The sequence below is a fragment of the Oncorhynchus nerka genome, linkage group LG22 (genome assembly GCF_034236695.1).
Source record: "Oncorhynchus nerka isolate Pitt River linkage group LG22, Oner_Uvic_2.0, whole genome shotgun sequence".
Lineage (NCBI taxonomy): Eukaryota > Metazoa > Chordata > Actinopteri > Salmoniformes > Salmonidae > Oncorhynchus > Oncorhynchus nerka.
Genome location: NC_088417.1, coordinates 92,373,609 through 92,387,317, shown reverse-complemented (window position 1 = coordinate 92,387,317; position 13,709 = coordinate 92,373,609). Strand labels below are relative to the sequence as shown.

General features: G+C 43.7%; 1 protein-coding gene across 1 annotated transcript in view; it reads left to right on the top strand.

The window, feature by feature from the left end:
- Window positions 1–13,709, top strand: part of LOC115106001 (endoplasmic reticulum metallopeptidase 1) — a 46,237-nt gene that overhangs the window by 20,562 nt on the left and 11,966 nt on the right. The window contains exons 7-10 of the mRNA XM_065006837.1: window positions 410–622; window positions 1,250–1,373; window positions 1,676–1,772; window positions 11,850–12,024. Coding sequence (XP_064862909.1) covers window positions 410–622; window positions 1,250–1,373; window positions 1,676–1,772; window positions 11,850–12,024 — 609 coding nt within the window. The remainder of the gene's footprint in view (window positions 1–409; window positions 623–1,249; window positions 1,374–1,675; window positions 1,773–11,849; window positions 12,025–13,709) is intronic.

The following is a 13,709-nucleotide window of genomic DNA, read 5'->3' as shown; positions in this document are numbered from 1 at the left end:
AACCAAAAGGTTGAAAGATCGAATCCCCGAGCTGGCAAGTTTAAAAAATGTTTTAAAAAATCTGTCGTTCTGCCCCTGAACAAGGCAGCTAACCCACTGTTCCTAGGCCGACATCGAATGACTTGCCTAGAAAAGATAAAGATAAAATAAAATAAATAATGTCCATGGATATAACTGTTAGGCCAAAGAGCTTTTTAGACTGAATGTCAAATGTAACAGCTTTTTAGAAATGTCTTCTCAGTCTCATCATAAACTATGTTTTTAGCAGCTAATGGCAATCTCTAATAAATACAAATTCTACCTTAAATCTCATTTGGAAGAGAGGCCTGTTTTGTACCCAATTTATACCAGTGGGTTCAATAAATCAAATTTGACTTCACTTTACTTAACCTCCTTCCCGTATCCCTAGGTGACAACATCCTGGCGGTACTGAAGCACCTGGTGATGTCTGAGGAGCTGGCGGACTCGTCGGAGTATCGTCATGGCAACATGGTGTTCTTCGACCTGCTTGGCGTGGTGGTGGTGGCGTACCCGGCCCGCGTTGGTACCATCATCAACTACATGACTGCCATGGCAACCTTCCTCTACCTATTTAAGAAGTGCTCCCATCCCAGTAATGTGGGTAAGTGACATCATGAGCATAGATTTCGACTTGACCCAGATCGCGATTTATAATGGACTGGTTTTGGATGGCGCAAACAACACCAATTGTGTGAAGGCGGGGAGTATTGTCAAATTTTGTCATGAACAAATGCATCGAAGAGTACAGTAAATGTCAAAGACACACGAAATCAACAGTGTAATGTTGGGATTCAGTTTTGTCAGGTATCCTCAACTTTGCTCTAATAATTTTCCCATAATCTCCAAATAGTTCCCTTTTTCATTCCTACCATGGTTATGCTTTTCATATTTCTTCTGTAAGAAACATTTCTATTTAGCCCTATCCATATAGGCCAGTCCCCATGAGTGTAAAGGGTTTATGTGTTTGAGCAGAGCAGGATGGGTTTGGTAATGTGGGGGACCTTTATTGGATATTTCCCTCTAAAGTGTGTTAAAGGATTAATGACTATCTGTGTACAGCAGAGTTGGGGTAAATTCCATTTGAATTCAGGAAGTAAACTGACATTCTAATTCTAATGTACATTTTCCTCATTGGCTTTCTACAGGGGAAAATATAATTACAGTTTACTTCCTGAATTGACCCCGTCCCTGACTAGCTGTGTACTGTATGTCCCTCTCTCTTTCCTAGGAGGCCGTTACATCAAGGAGCTGGCCTATGCCACAGCGGTCGTCATCCTCAGCTGGTTGGTCACTCTGCTGACAGTGCTCATCATAGCCTTGGTTGTGTCGCTGACAGGACGATCCATGTTCTGGTATTAACACTTGAAACACACATTTTCTTCAGGAAATGTACTTTTTCTAGTTTATTTAGACAACATTTATTTCACCATTTAGACATAAATAAAAAATGTCCAGAGTATAACAAGAGAAGATGTATGGAAGTAAATGTATCCAATCAATCTTCTTCCTGTGTGTTTATATTGGATCGCCCCTACCACACACTTTAGAGGACAACTTCATTATTTAAACAATATAGAATATTGTCATTACTTATAGAAGTATAAGTCATATCATTTTGCATGAATATAGTTTTTTTTTCTCCGTTGTCTTCTAGGTACAATGACTTCTATACATGCATCTTTATGTACGGTTCAGCTGCCACTGGGACGATGGTCCTGATCCACACACTGGCCAAGAACCTCTACTACGGGGTGAGCTGCGTGTGTTTGTGTTAGTGGTGCATGGGTCAGTTGTTTGTTCTCCCGCACTCACCCGCAACTGCTAATAACCCATCCACAACCACCCGACTATATGTAAAAAATGTGACAATCCGAGGCCCACACCTAACCCTCTAGTTGTAGGCTAGTCCGAGACGGCAGAACCATATTTCTGAATGGGGGTGCAGGATGTTTTTTGTTGTTGTTGACTGATTTAGATATGTTTCTGCTTATAATTTCCAACATTTTGGTAGACTATTTGTTAGTAAACTTGTCTATAATTAGATACATGAAGCTTCTCTTCTGTCATACAGTGCATCTGGGAAAGTATTCAGACCCCTTTCCTTTTCCACATTCTAAGATGCTACAGCCTTATTCCACAGTTGACAGTGCATGTCAGAGCAAAAACCAAGCCATGAGGTTGAAGGAATTGCCCAATCCGAGACAGGATTGTGTCGAGGCACAGATCTGGGGAAGGGTACCAAGAACACAGTGGCCTCCATCCTTCTTAAATGGAGTTTGGAACCAGCAAGATTCTTTCTAGAGCTGGCCGCCCAGCCAAACTGAGCAATCGGGGGAGAAGGGCCTTGGTCAGGGAGGTGACCAAGAACCCGATGATCACTCTGATAGAGCTCCAGAGTTCCTCTGTAGAGATGGGAGAACCTTCCAGAAGGACAACCATCTCTGCAGCACTCCACCAATCAGGCCTTTATGGTAGAGTGGCCAGATTGAAGTCACTCTTCAGTAAAAGGAACATGACAGCCCACTTGGAGTTTGCCAACAGGCATCTAAAGAACTCTCAGACCATGAGAAACAAGATTCTCTGGTCTGATGAAACCAAGATTGAAATCTTTGGCCTGAATGCCAAGCGTCACGTCTGGAGGTAACCTGGCACCATCCCTACGGTGAATCATGCTGTGGGGATGTTTTTCAGTGGTAGGGACTGGAAGACTAGTCAGGATCGAGGGAAAGATGAACGGAGCAAAGTACAGAGAGATCCTTGATGAAAACCTGCTCCAGAGTGCTCATGATTGGGCGCGAAGGTTCACCTTCCAATAGGACAACAATGCAGGAGTGGCTTCGGGACAAGTTTCTGAATGTCCTTGAGTGGCCAAGCCAGAGCTTGGACTTGAACCTGATCAAACATCTTTGGAGAGACCTGAAAATAGCTGTGCAGCGACGCTCCCCATCCAACCTGACAGAGCTTGAGAGGATCTGCAGAGAAGAATGGGAGAAATTCCCCAAATACAGGTGTAGCGTCATACTCAAGAAGACTTGAGGCTGTAATCGCTGCCAAAGGTGCTTCAACAAAGTACTGAGTTAATGTAATATTTCTAAAAACCTGTTTTTGCTTTGCCATTATGGGATATTGTGTGTAGATTGATGAGGGGGAAAAAAACGATTTAATCAATTTTAGAATAAGGCTGTAACGTAACAAAATGTGGAAAAAGTCAAGAGGTCTGAATACTTTCCAATTGGACTGTAATGTCTATGGATTCAGTATGTTGCCCTAGGACAGCTATTATCAAACTGGGGTATGTGCAATGCTGTCGGGGGTACGCCAAATAAAAATGTGATAAACATTTTCAAACAGTCCATTTAGATTTTCCAACGGGGCTATACATTTGGGTGATGTTTTATTCTCGCCTGAGTAGCCTCGTTTCACTGCCAAAAATAAAATGAAACCATCTAGTGTTCAGCTAAATAACAACACAATATCAAAAGCAACAAAATCAACATATACCACTTAATAAGAAGGGTCTAGAAGCGTCTTATATGGTGAGCTACCGAGTGGTTAGGACAGGCAAGCCCTATACTATTGTGGAGGACTTAATTCTTCCTGCTGCTGCGGATATGGCTGGGACAATGCTGGGCCCAAAAGGCCCCAAAAACTATACAGACAATGTCTTCATCAAACAACACTGTTTCACAACTTTCACAATGCATCAGACATGGCAGGAGATGTTTTGAAACAATTACTGCTTTGCATACAAGCCAGTGAATTCTATGCGTTACAGCTGGATGAGTCAACAGACTGGCACAGCTCCTGGTATACGTCTGTTATGTTTATGGGTGTTCAATTAAGAAAGACTTCCTCTTCTGGAAACCAGGACAACAGGAAAATATATTTTTTAAGTACTGAACAGCTTTGTGACATCAAATGGACTTTGGTGGTCAAGATGTGTTGGTATCTGTACTGATGGCACAAAAGCCATGACAGGCTGTGGTAATGGGAGTGGTAATGCGCGTGCAAGCAGTTGCTCCCGACGCCACTTGGGTACACTGCAGCATCTACCGAGAGGCTCTTGCTGCAAAGGGAATGCCTGACAGCTTGAAAGATGTTTTGGATGCTACAGTGACAATGGTTAACTTTGTTTAAGCAAAGCCCCTGAACTCTCGTGTATTTTCTGCATTATTCAATGATATGGGGAGCGACCATGTAACGCTTTTACAACATATAGAAGTGCGCTGGTTATCAAGGGACAAACTATTGACACAATTTTTTTTAGAATTGAGAGACGAGCTTAAAGTTTTCTTTACTGACCATCATTTTCACTTGTCTGACTGTTTGCATGATGACGAGTTTCTCACACAACTGGCCTATCTGGGTGATGTTTTTTCTCGCCTGAATGATCTGAATCTAGGATTACAGGGACTCTCCACAACTATATACAATATACGGGACAAAATTAAGGCTATGATTAAGAAGTTGGAGCTCCTCTCTGTCTGCATTAACAAGGACAACACACAGGTCTTTCCATCATTGTATAATTTTTGGGTGCAAATGAACAAGCTTACGGACAATGTCAAATGTGATACAGCAAAGCACCTGAATGAGTTGGGTGCTGCAATTACTCAGGTACTTTCCCGAAACAGACAACACAAACAACTGGATTCATTATCCCTTTTCATGCTCTGCCTCCATTCCACTTACCGATATCTGAACAAGAGAGCCTCATCAAAATTGCAATAAGCGATTCTGTGAAAATTGAATTGAATCAGAAGCCACTGCCAGATTTCTGGATTGGGCTGCGCTCAGAGTATCCTGTCTTGGCAAATCGCGCTGTTAAGACAGTGTGTGTGTGTGTGTGTGTGTGTGTGTGTGTGTGTGTGTGTGTGTGTGTGTGTGTGTGTGTGTGTGTGTGTGTGTGTGTGTGTGTGTGTGTGTGTGTGTGTGTGGGGCAGGCTTACAATGATGGTAAAAAACAACATTTGACAGTGCGCTGACCCTGGTGCTATTTGACAGAACGCAGCTGGTTGTTGAATGTTTGAAGGGGTACGGGACTATAAAACGTTTGGGAACCACTGCCCTAAAAGACTAAATAAACCCTTGCTCACCATAAATCGATAGAATGAACACTTCAACCTAGTTGACATTGGTAAAGTTCTCTGTCATTTCTGCTTCTTTCTCAGAGCAAAGACGTTTAGGGATCGGGGAGGAAGTGCAATAGCAAAAAAAAAAGAGAAATGATTTTCTTTGCCAAGTTTCTGAAGGACATGAGTTTAACCGGTTGTACGGAAATAGAAAGCTGTGTAAACGAGCCAACATGTTTCTGATTAGATTTCAGTTCAGCTTGGGTGCATATTTAATGTGGTTGAAGTACTATCAGTGTTTATGATGCTGATAAATATAGCACCTCTACAGACGGTATCTAACTGACCATTCACATTCTCTCAAGATGCTGAAATAAATAAATCCTATTTCTCTACTCCTGTTCCCCAGTCAAAATGTAGCCTATGTTTGGTGTATCATTTTAGTGCAAGAAATGTTTAATTCTGCAGGAGTTAATGTTAAGGCAATGTGAGAGGTTATAGACCTACAGTCAGAGTCCAGATTTCAGTTTCCATTTTACCCATCTGAACAGTAGGCTACAGTTCCCTTGACCTGTCATTGGCCTATTTGAAGTCCGATCTTGTGACTGTTGAATTTGTACAGCGCCTCACAATCACCACACAACACTGTTATCATCCTCTTGTACCACTTCACCAAATCTTTCCCAAACATTACTTTCTGGTCCTCCCTTCTCTTTATTTTCAACTCTACATTTCACAGCTTTTCTCTTATTGAAGTAAACTCCGACATCGTCCTTTTTTCCTTCGTGGATCGACATTAACCTTTTCTGCCCGTTCCCAGGCGTGTATTCCAGAGGCTCAATGTACTATTTTTCCATTTGTTTATTTAGCATTTTTGGTTAAGTGCTCGTAAGTAAGCGTTGTAGGTATTTCGCACATGTGACGAATAAAATTAGATTTGATTTGGTTGTATCACCATCTGGTAGCCAACTGCGCTTCATTGGGGGTGAGCTCCCAACCATCTCCCAGAGCGCTAAGAACCTTGGCGTGATCCTGGATAACACCCTGTCGTTCTCAACTAACATCAAGGCGGTGGCCCGTTCCTGTAGGTTCATGCTCTACAACATCCGCAGAGTACGACCCTGCCTCACACAGGAAGCAGCGCAGGTCCTAATCCAGGCACTTGTCATCTCCCGTCTGGATTACTGCAACTCGCTGTTGGCTGGGCTCCCTGCCTGTGCCATTAAACCCCTACAACTCATCCAGAACGCCGCAGCCCGTCTGGTGTTCAACCTTCCCAAGTTCTCTCACGTCACCCCGCTCCTCCGCTCTCTCCACTGGCTTCCAGTTGAAGCTCGCATCCGCTACAAGACCATGGTGCTTGCCTACGGAGCTGTGAGGGGAACGGCACCTCAGTACCTCCAGGCTCTGATCAGGCCCTACACCCAAACAAGGGCACTGCGTTCATCCACCTCTGGCCTGCTCGCCTCCCTACCACTGAGGAAGTACAGTTCCCGCGCAGCCCAGTCAAAACTGTTCGCTGCTCTGGCCCCCCAATGGTGGAACAAACTCCCTTACGACGCCAGGACAGCGGAGTCAATCACCACCTTCCGGAGACACCTGAAACCCCACCTCTTTCAGGAATACCTAGGATAGGATAAAGTAATCCTTCTCCCCCCTTAAAAGATTTAGATGCACTATTGTAAAGTGGCTGTTCCACTGGATGTCTTAAGGTGAACGCACCGATTTGTAAGTCGCTCTGGATAAGAGCGTCTGCTAAATGACTTAAATGTAAATGTAAATGTGTGGCCTATATGGCGGTAGTACAGTTAGACCCAAAAGCTTCAGCACTAATACCAGATAGTCTGAAAGAAAAACCTCAGTGTAGCCTATAGATGCAGTTGACTGGGAAGTTCATGAGCAGATGAGCTCCTGAATCTTTCAGAATTATTCTACAAAAAGATAGATTTAGAGTTTAGATTTTTTTTTACAAGGATATATACATGATACTACCCTCCACAACCTAACCTTAATTCCAAATGCAAACTCACAGCCTCGTTTTGGACAAAATTCTCACTGCTAATGTTTGTTACTGCTATCCAGCAAACTTTCTGAAAACCCAACTACCAGCGATAGAAGCACAACAGAAACTCAACCTGGAACTGATTAATGTTCAGTCTGAAGCTACTTCTAAAGCCTAGAAGGAAAATAACATTACAATCATCTCTAGATATTTTACTTTATAAAGGCTGAATGCTAAATTAAAAGGCTACCAAGCTTGCTAGGAAAGAACTGATCCTGCTGCAACTTCAATTAGCACTAAAGTGTGAAGTGAGAGGTGTGAAAGTCCTTCAGCCCAACTATGGCAGCAGAGTTCCTCCTCCAACCAAATTTTGTCCCCTGCTCAAACATTCCCCCTTTGCAGAGGTCACTACAGTACAGTATCCCTTGGATATAAAAAACGAGAAAGATTACAAAGAGAAGCTCCTCATGGACAATCCAGAGACACTTTTTGCTGACTGCTACAAAAATAGGAAAGAAAGCAACTTAATCTTCTACACAGACCATCCCTGGGCATTGCACACTGCTATAAGAGCACAGCACCGTCCTTCAAGAGAGAGGGTATTGGCAGAGGGTGGGAGATCAGAACCTGAAAACAAGGACCCTGAGACAACCTATTCAATCTGTACAACAATGGAACAGTGGAGGAGGGAAACTTCAAAACACTTTCAGCAGGACTTCCACAGACTTCCACAGAAGAGCACGGCAGGAGAAGCTCTCTCTTGATGACGACTACTCCACTCCAAGCTAGTCTGATCACACCTCTTCAAACTGCCCTGCAGATGAGGAGAGTCACCCCCATAGTCGAGAGGGATACATTCAGAGATGGTGAGCTAGTCCACACACACCAGACAGCACAGAATCACAAAACAGACCAGCACAACCACACACCCCTCCCCCAACAGGACCTGAAGGGCTGAAGGTGGAGATGAATGACTGTCTGGGAGAGCTGGCTGCACTCCGGTCTGAGGTGAGAGAACTTGAGGAAATAGAGGAACACACAGCCCAGCTAACAGCACTGCAGGAAGAGGTGAGAACTGAGATGCGACAATGAACAACTCATAGGAGCTAGCCGTTCTCCCCCCCAGGGAAGTCAACAGAACAGCCCACTTCTGCCCCCGCCCATGTCCCCTGCCCCTGCAGCAAGGACCTCAACATGGCAGCAGCACATGCCCAGACCTTGAGTAGAGCAACAGGTCCAACCTCCACTAATACACCCGCCCAAGCCCCATCCTGTGACCCAAGAGGCATGCACCAGACACCCAGCATGCTCTGCTCACACCTAATGGTCCGGGCCTAAACCACACAAATGGCAACACTAGACACTATGGAACAGAAAGCTTTTACTATCTCATCCTGGAATATACAAGGTCTGAGGTCATCTGCCTTTGGCCTAAAGAGCAGGAACCCAGACTTCACCATACAAATCAGAAATACAGACATTGTCATTCTACACGAAACATGGTATAGAGGAGAGGGACCCACTAGTTGCCCTCTAGGTTACAGAGAGCTGGTAGTCCCATCCACCAAACTACCAGGTGTGAAACAGGGAAGGGACTCAGTGATTATATATGGCAGCGGGGATTACACAGTCCAAGAAGGGGAGTGTGGCTGCAAAATGGTCTTTTCCCAGAATGCGTTTTGTGCCGCCAATTTGTGCACATTCATTGTTTCATTACTTCATTGTGTGAATTGTTTGCATTTTGATTGTTAGTGTAAATATAAATTCCCCATTACATATATCACCAGTAGTACATTTACTGTTAATTCCTATAATTTCTAATCTACAATGTTAATTTCTGTTAATGCATTCAACATATTATTCCAATCTTTTGCCGTTCTCATTGTCAGTGGACACATTGTTTGCAGAACGCACAACCTATGCTGCTATACTTGTGAGAAACAAGTTTTGGTTTATTTCATTCCATTTACGAGTTTTGTCAATTTAGTCATAGTCTTTTATTGGAGTGCTCCTGTCAATGTTGAGTAAGGACGCACACCTGATTACACATAGGCCACCTGGCCTGCGTGCAAATGTTGGCATATAAGTGTGCCCATTGGGGATCTGATTGGCATAACGCACCACCACTAATGAGCTGTGGAGCATCTCAAAGTAATGTTTTCTTCACCTAAAACAGCAGGCAAACAAAGTCTGTTTTAACATCCATTGAGAATGACAATAGTTCCTCAATGTATTTGAAAAATCTTTCCAGCTCTGTCCCTTTCGATAACAACTCAGAGTGAAAGGGAAAAAAGTAATGCTCTGATTCCGTGAAACATAAAATAGGCCTACCTGATTACGCACATAGCCTACAGCTGTGTCTGTCCTGAGCTCACTGGTATGGAGAAACTCTGAGGGCCCAGAGTATTTATACAATGTCGCAAGTTAGCTAGCTCAAGCTTCAGCTGGACCCAAGTTAATAGTTGATACAATGTTTCAAGTTCATTGCAGACAGGCTATGCATAGACAGTGTGATTTATAGAGTATTTATTTTCAGGATTTTTTTTCTACCTGCAGGCAGCAATGTTTTTATTTGTTGGCTTTATAAGCTACTTTTTACATAGCTAGCAATGGCAATAGAAGGTACTTTGTAGGTTTGTATCATTTTCATTTAGATTTGGATAGAACATTTACAATACGAAGACGTTATTATAAATTAAATGAAACTGTTCCATGAAAATGTGCACATGAAAACCATAACTGGCATGCAGATCGGTAGAAATGGTAAGATAAATTGGCATTCAACATGAGAAAGGTTGCTGACTCTTCGTGTAGCCTTTTACCGGCAACTTCAGGAGAGTAGTGGCAGAATCTGTGAAAGCCAGCAGGAGGAAGATGGTCGGGGTTAAGTTGTTTTCTCCTCTAGATCTCTGACTCCCTCTTGAGTCATTTGTGTGTTATTTAATCCTACAGTGAGCTTAAAGCATCAGACAATCTTAATGCATACAGTGCATTCGGAAAGTATTCAGACCCCTTGACCTTTTCCACATTTTGTTACGTTACAGCCCTTTTCTAAAATGGGTAAAGGGCTGTTTCTTTCTCTCATCAATCTACACACAATACCCCATAATGACAAAGCAAAAACAGGTTTTTAGAAATTTTAGCTTATTTTTTACTTATTTACATAAGTATTCAGAACCTTCGCTATGAGACTCCACATTGAGCTCAGGTGCTTTGATGTCATTAAAACACATAGGGTGTACCTAGGTATGGAAAATAACAAGTCAAATTCTACCAATCAATTAGTCGAAAGAACAGATTACTTTCTGTCGACCAATATTAATTATTTTGTCGGGGACAGCCCTACTCGATACTGCAGCGATTTTTATTTTATTTTTTATTTTGACCACAATGTGAAGCCTTGCCTGTTAGAAACCTCAGAAACTCACACAGTCATATGACTGAAAAAGTTCTACCACTCAGACCAGACGCTTTGAAAAGCTTGTAACAGATATTATTCTGAAACTATTCAGTTCAGCCCTGCAGGTTTAAAACAGCAACAGTTGTGCTTTCAACAGACTTGTGTGAATAGTGCTACAGTCCTATGCCCAGCCTAGCCACGTTTATACAGACTCCGCTTCTGTTTCTGTCATTGACCTCTCTGTTCTGGCTGTAACCACGCTGGGTTATTTTGGTATTGTCCTGGGTGCATTTGTTCCACGGGTGTGGACAATATATTTTAATATGCACACTGGCATACCATACCACTTGGAATGAAGCAATGTATTGGGCATGTATTGTCAGTTCTATATTAGCCTGCATATTGGGATGTAGCCAATGGTTTATGCCAGTGCTCTATGGTAGGTAGTGGTGCTGTAGCAGGCTAGCCTTTGCTTCCTACAGAGACACTGAGTGGCAGAGCTCCAGGCCTGGACCCTGAGTGGCAGAGCTCCAGGCCTGGACCCTGAGTGGCAGAGCTCCAGGCCTGGACCCTGAGTGGCAGAGCTCCAGGCCTGGACCCTGAGTGGCAGAGCTCCAGGCCTGGACCCTGAGTGGCAGAGCTCCAGGCCTGGACCCTGAGTGGCAGAGCTCCAGGCCTGGACCCTGAGTGGCGCCAGTCTCCACTGTTGTAGTTGAAGGCAGTAGTTCATACTTCACTACAGTGCCAGGGTAAACGTACAGAGGATATTAAGAGGTAGATTAAACAACATTCTCCTCCATGACCAGAGTCAGAATTATGTGTGATTCAGACACAGTACTGGTGATAATGGAGTGGTTTTAAACTCTGTGAATGAGACCTTTGTTGGTATTCACACATCACTAAGTGGTGCCGGGAGAGAGAGAGAGAGAGAGAGAGAGAGAGAGAAAAGTAGAGGGAGAGAAACAGAGAAGTAGAGGGAAGAGCGAAAGGCAGAGTCCTGGCCATTCGCCTGTGGGATGTCAGGGTGGGTCTATCTGGGCTGAAGTTCACTCTCTCTCCATGGTTCTCACATGGTCTGTGTAAGGCAGCTCAATAAAACATGCATCAAAACCAATCTGACTGAATTTTATGTTGACTATGCAGCCAAGTAACCATGAGAGAAAAACATTTTGATAGACCTTGGTGTTGATATAACAATGAAATGGATAAGCCTATTTTGGGGGAATGGATGACGGTCTGTGTCTGCCCTTATTGACCCCTGTCTGTCTGAGTGTTCCTCTTGCATACTGTATCAATACACCAGTGACAGGGATTGTTCCTTGCTGACCTGGTCTGTCTGGTCGTCCTCCTGCAGGGTGTACGTCGTCTGGAGCTGGGGGAGCTCTACTTTGACGTGAGCCTGCTGCTGTGGTGCGGTGCCCTAGTCTACCTCACAGCTAACGACCTCTGCTCTGCCTACGTCCCCATGCTGATGGTGGCCTTCCCTCTGACCACCAAGCTTCTCCTCGCCAGGGAGTTTAAACTCAGAGGTGAGGAGAGAATAGATGGATAGATTTGGATAGTATTCAGACACCTTGAGTTTTTACACATTTTGTTACGTTACAGCCTTATTCAAAAATGTATTCGATACATTTTTTCCCTCAATCTACACACAATACCCCATAATGAAAAAGCAAAAACATGTTTTTAGACATTTTAGCAAATGTATAAACATTTGATTTTATATACCTTATTTACATAAGTATTCAGACCCTTTGCTATGAGACTCGAAATTGAGCTCCGGTGCATCCTGTTTCAGTTGATCATCATTGAGATGTTTCTCCAACTTGATTAGAGCCCACCTGTGGTAAATCCAATTCATTGGGCATGATTTGGAAAGGCACACACCTGTCTACATATAAGCTCCCACAGTTGACAGTGCATGTCAGAGCAAATACCAAGCCATGATGTTGAAGGAATTGTCCGTAGAGCTCCGAGACAGGATTGTGTCGAGGCACAGATGTGGGAAAGGCTACCAAGAACAGTGGCCTCCATCATTCTTTAAATGTAAGAAGTTTAGAACCACCAAGAGTCTTCCAAGAGCTGATCGCCCGCCAAACTGAGCAATTGGGGGAGAAGGGCCTTGGTTAGGGAGGTGACCAAGAACCCGATGGTCACTCTGACAGAGCTCCAGAGTTCCTCTGTGGAGATGGTTGTCCTTCTGAAAGTTTCTCCCATCTCTGCAGCACTCCACCAATCAGGCCTTTATGGTAGAGTGGTCAGACGGAAGCCACTCTTCAGTAAAATGCACATACTTGGAGTTTGCCAAAAGGCACCTAAAGGACTCTGACCATGAGAAACAAGATTCTCTGGTCTGATGAAACCAAGATTGAACTCTTTGGCCTGAATGCCAAGCTTCACGTCTGGAGGAAACCTGGCACCATCCCTATGGTGAAGCATGGTGGTGGCACCATCATGCTCTTGGGAGGTTTTTCAGTGGCAGGGACTGGGAGACAAGTCAGGAACGAGGCAAAGATGAACAGAGCAAAGTACAAAGAGATCCTTGATGAAAACTTGCTTCAGAGCGCTCAGGAGGTTCACCTTCCAACAGGAGAATGACCCTAAGCACACAGCCAACACAACACAGGAGTGGCTTCGGGACAAGTCTCTGAATGTCCATGTGGCCCCAACCAGAGCCCAAATTTCAATCCGATCGAACATCTCTGGAGAGACCTGAAAATATCTGCATCTGCGATGCTCCCCATCCAACCTCACAGAGCTCGAGAGGATCTGCAGAGAAGAATGGGAGAAACTCTCCAAATACAGGTGTGCCAAGCTTGTAGTGCCATACCCAAGAAGACTCTAGGCTTTAATCCCTGCCAAAGGTTCTTCAACAAAGTACTGAGTAAAGGGTCTGAATAAATATGTGATTTTTAAGTTTTTAAATGTTTTATGAATATGCAAACATTTCTAAAAACCTGTTTTTGCTTTGTCATTATGGGGTATTATGTGTAGATTTGATGAGGGAGGAAAAAACCATTTAATCCATTTTAGAATAAGGCTGTAAAATGTGGAAAAAGTCAAGAGGTCTGAAGTCAAGAGGTCTTTCCGAATGCACTGTAGATCGATAGATAAGTTGCTTCCCATAAGGAGATGAACAACAAATGGATACAGGTTATTGGGTAGACGTGGATACTGTTCAATGCTCCCATTGTTATTATTAAGTGTGATGTTT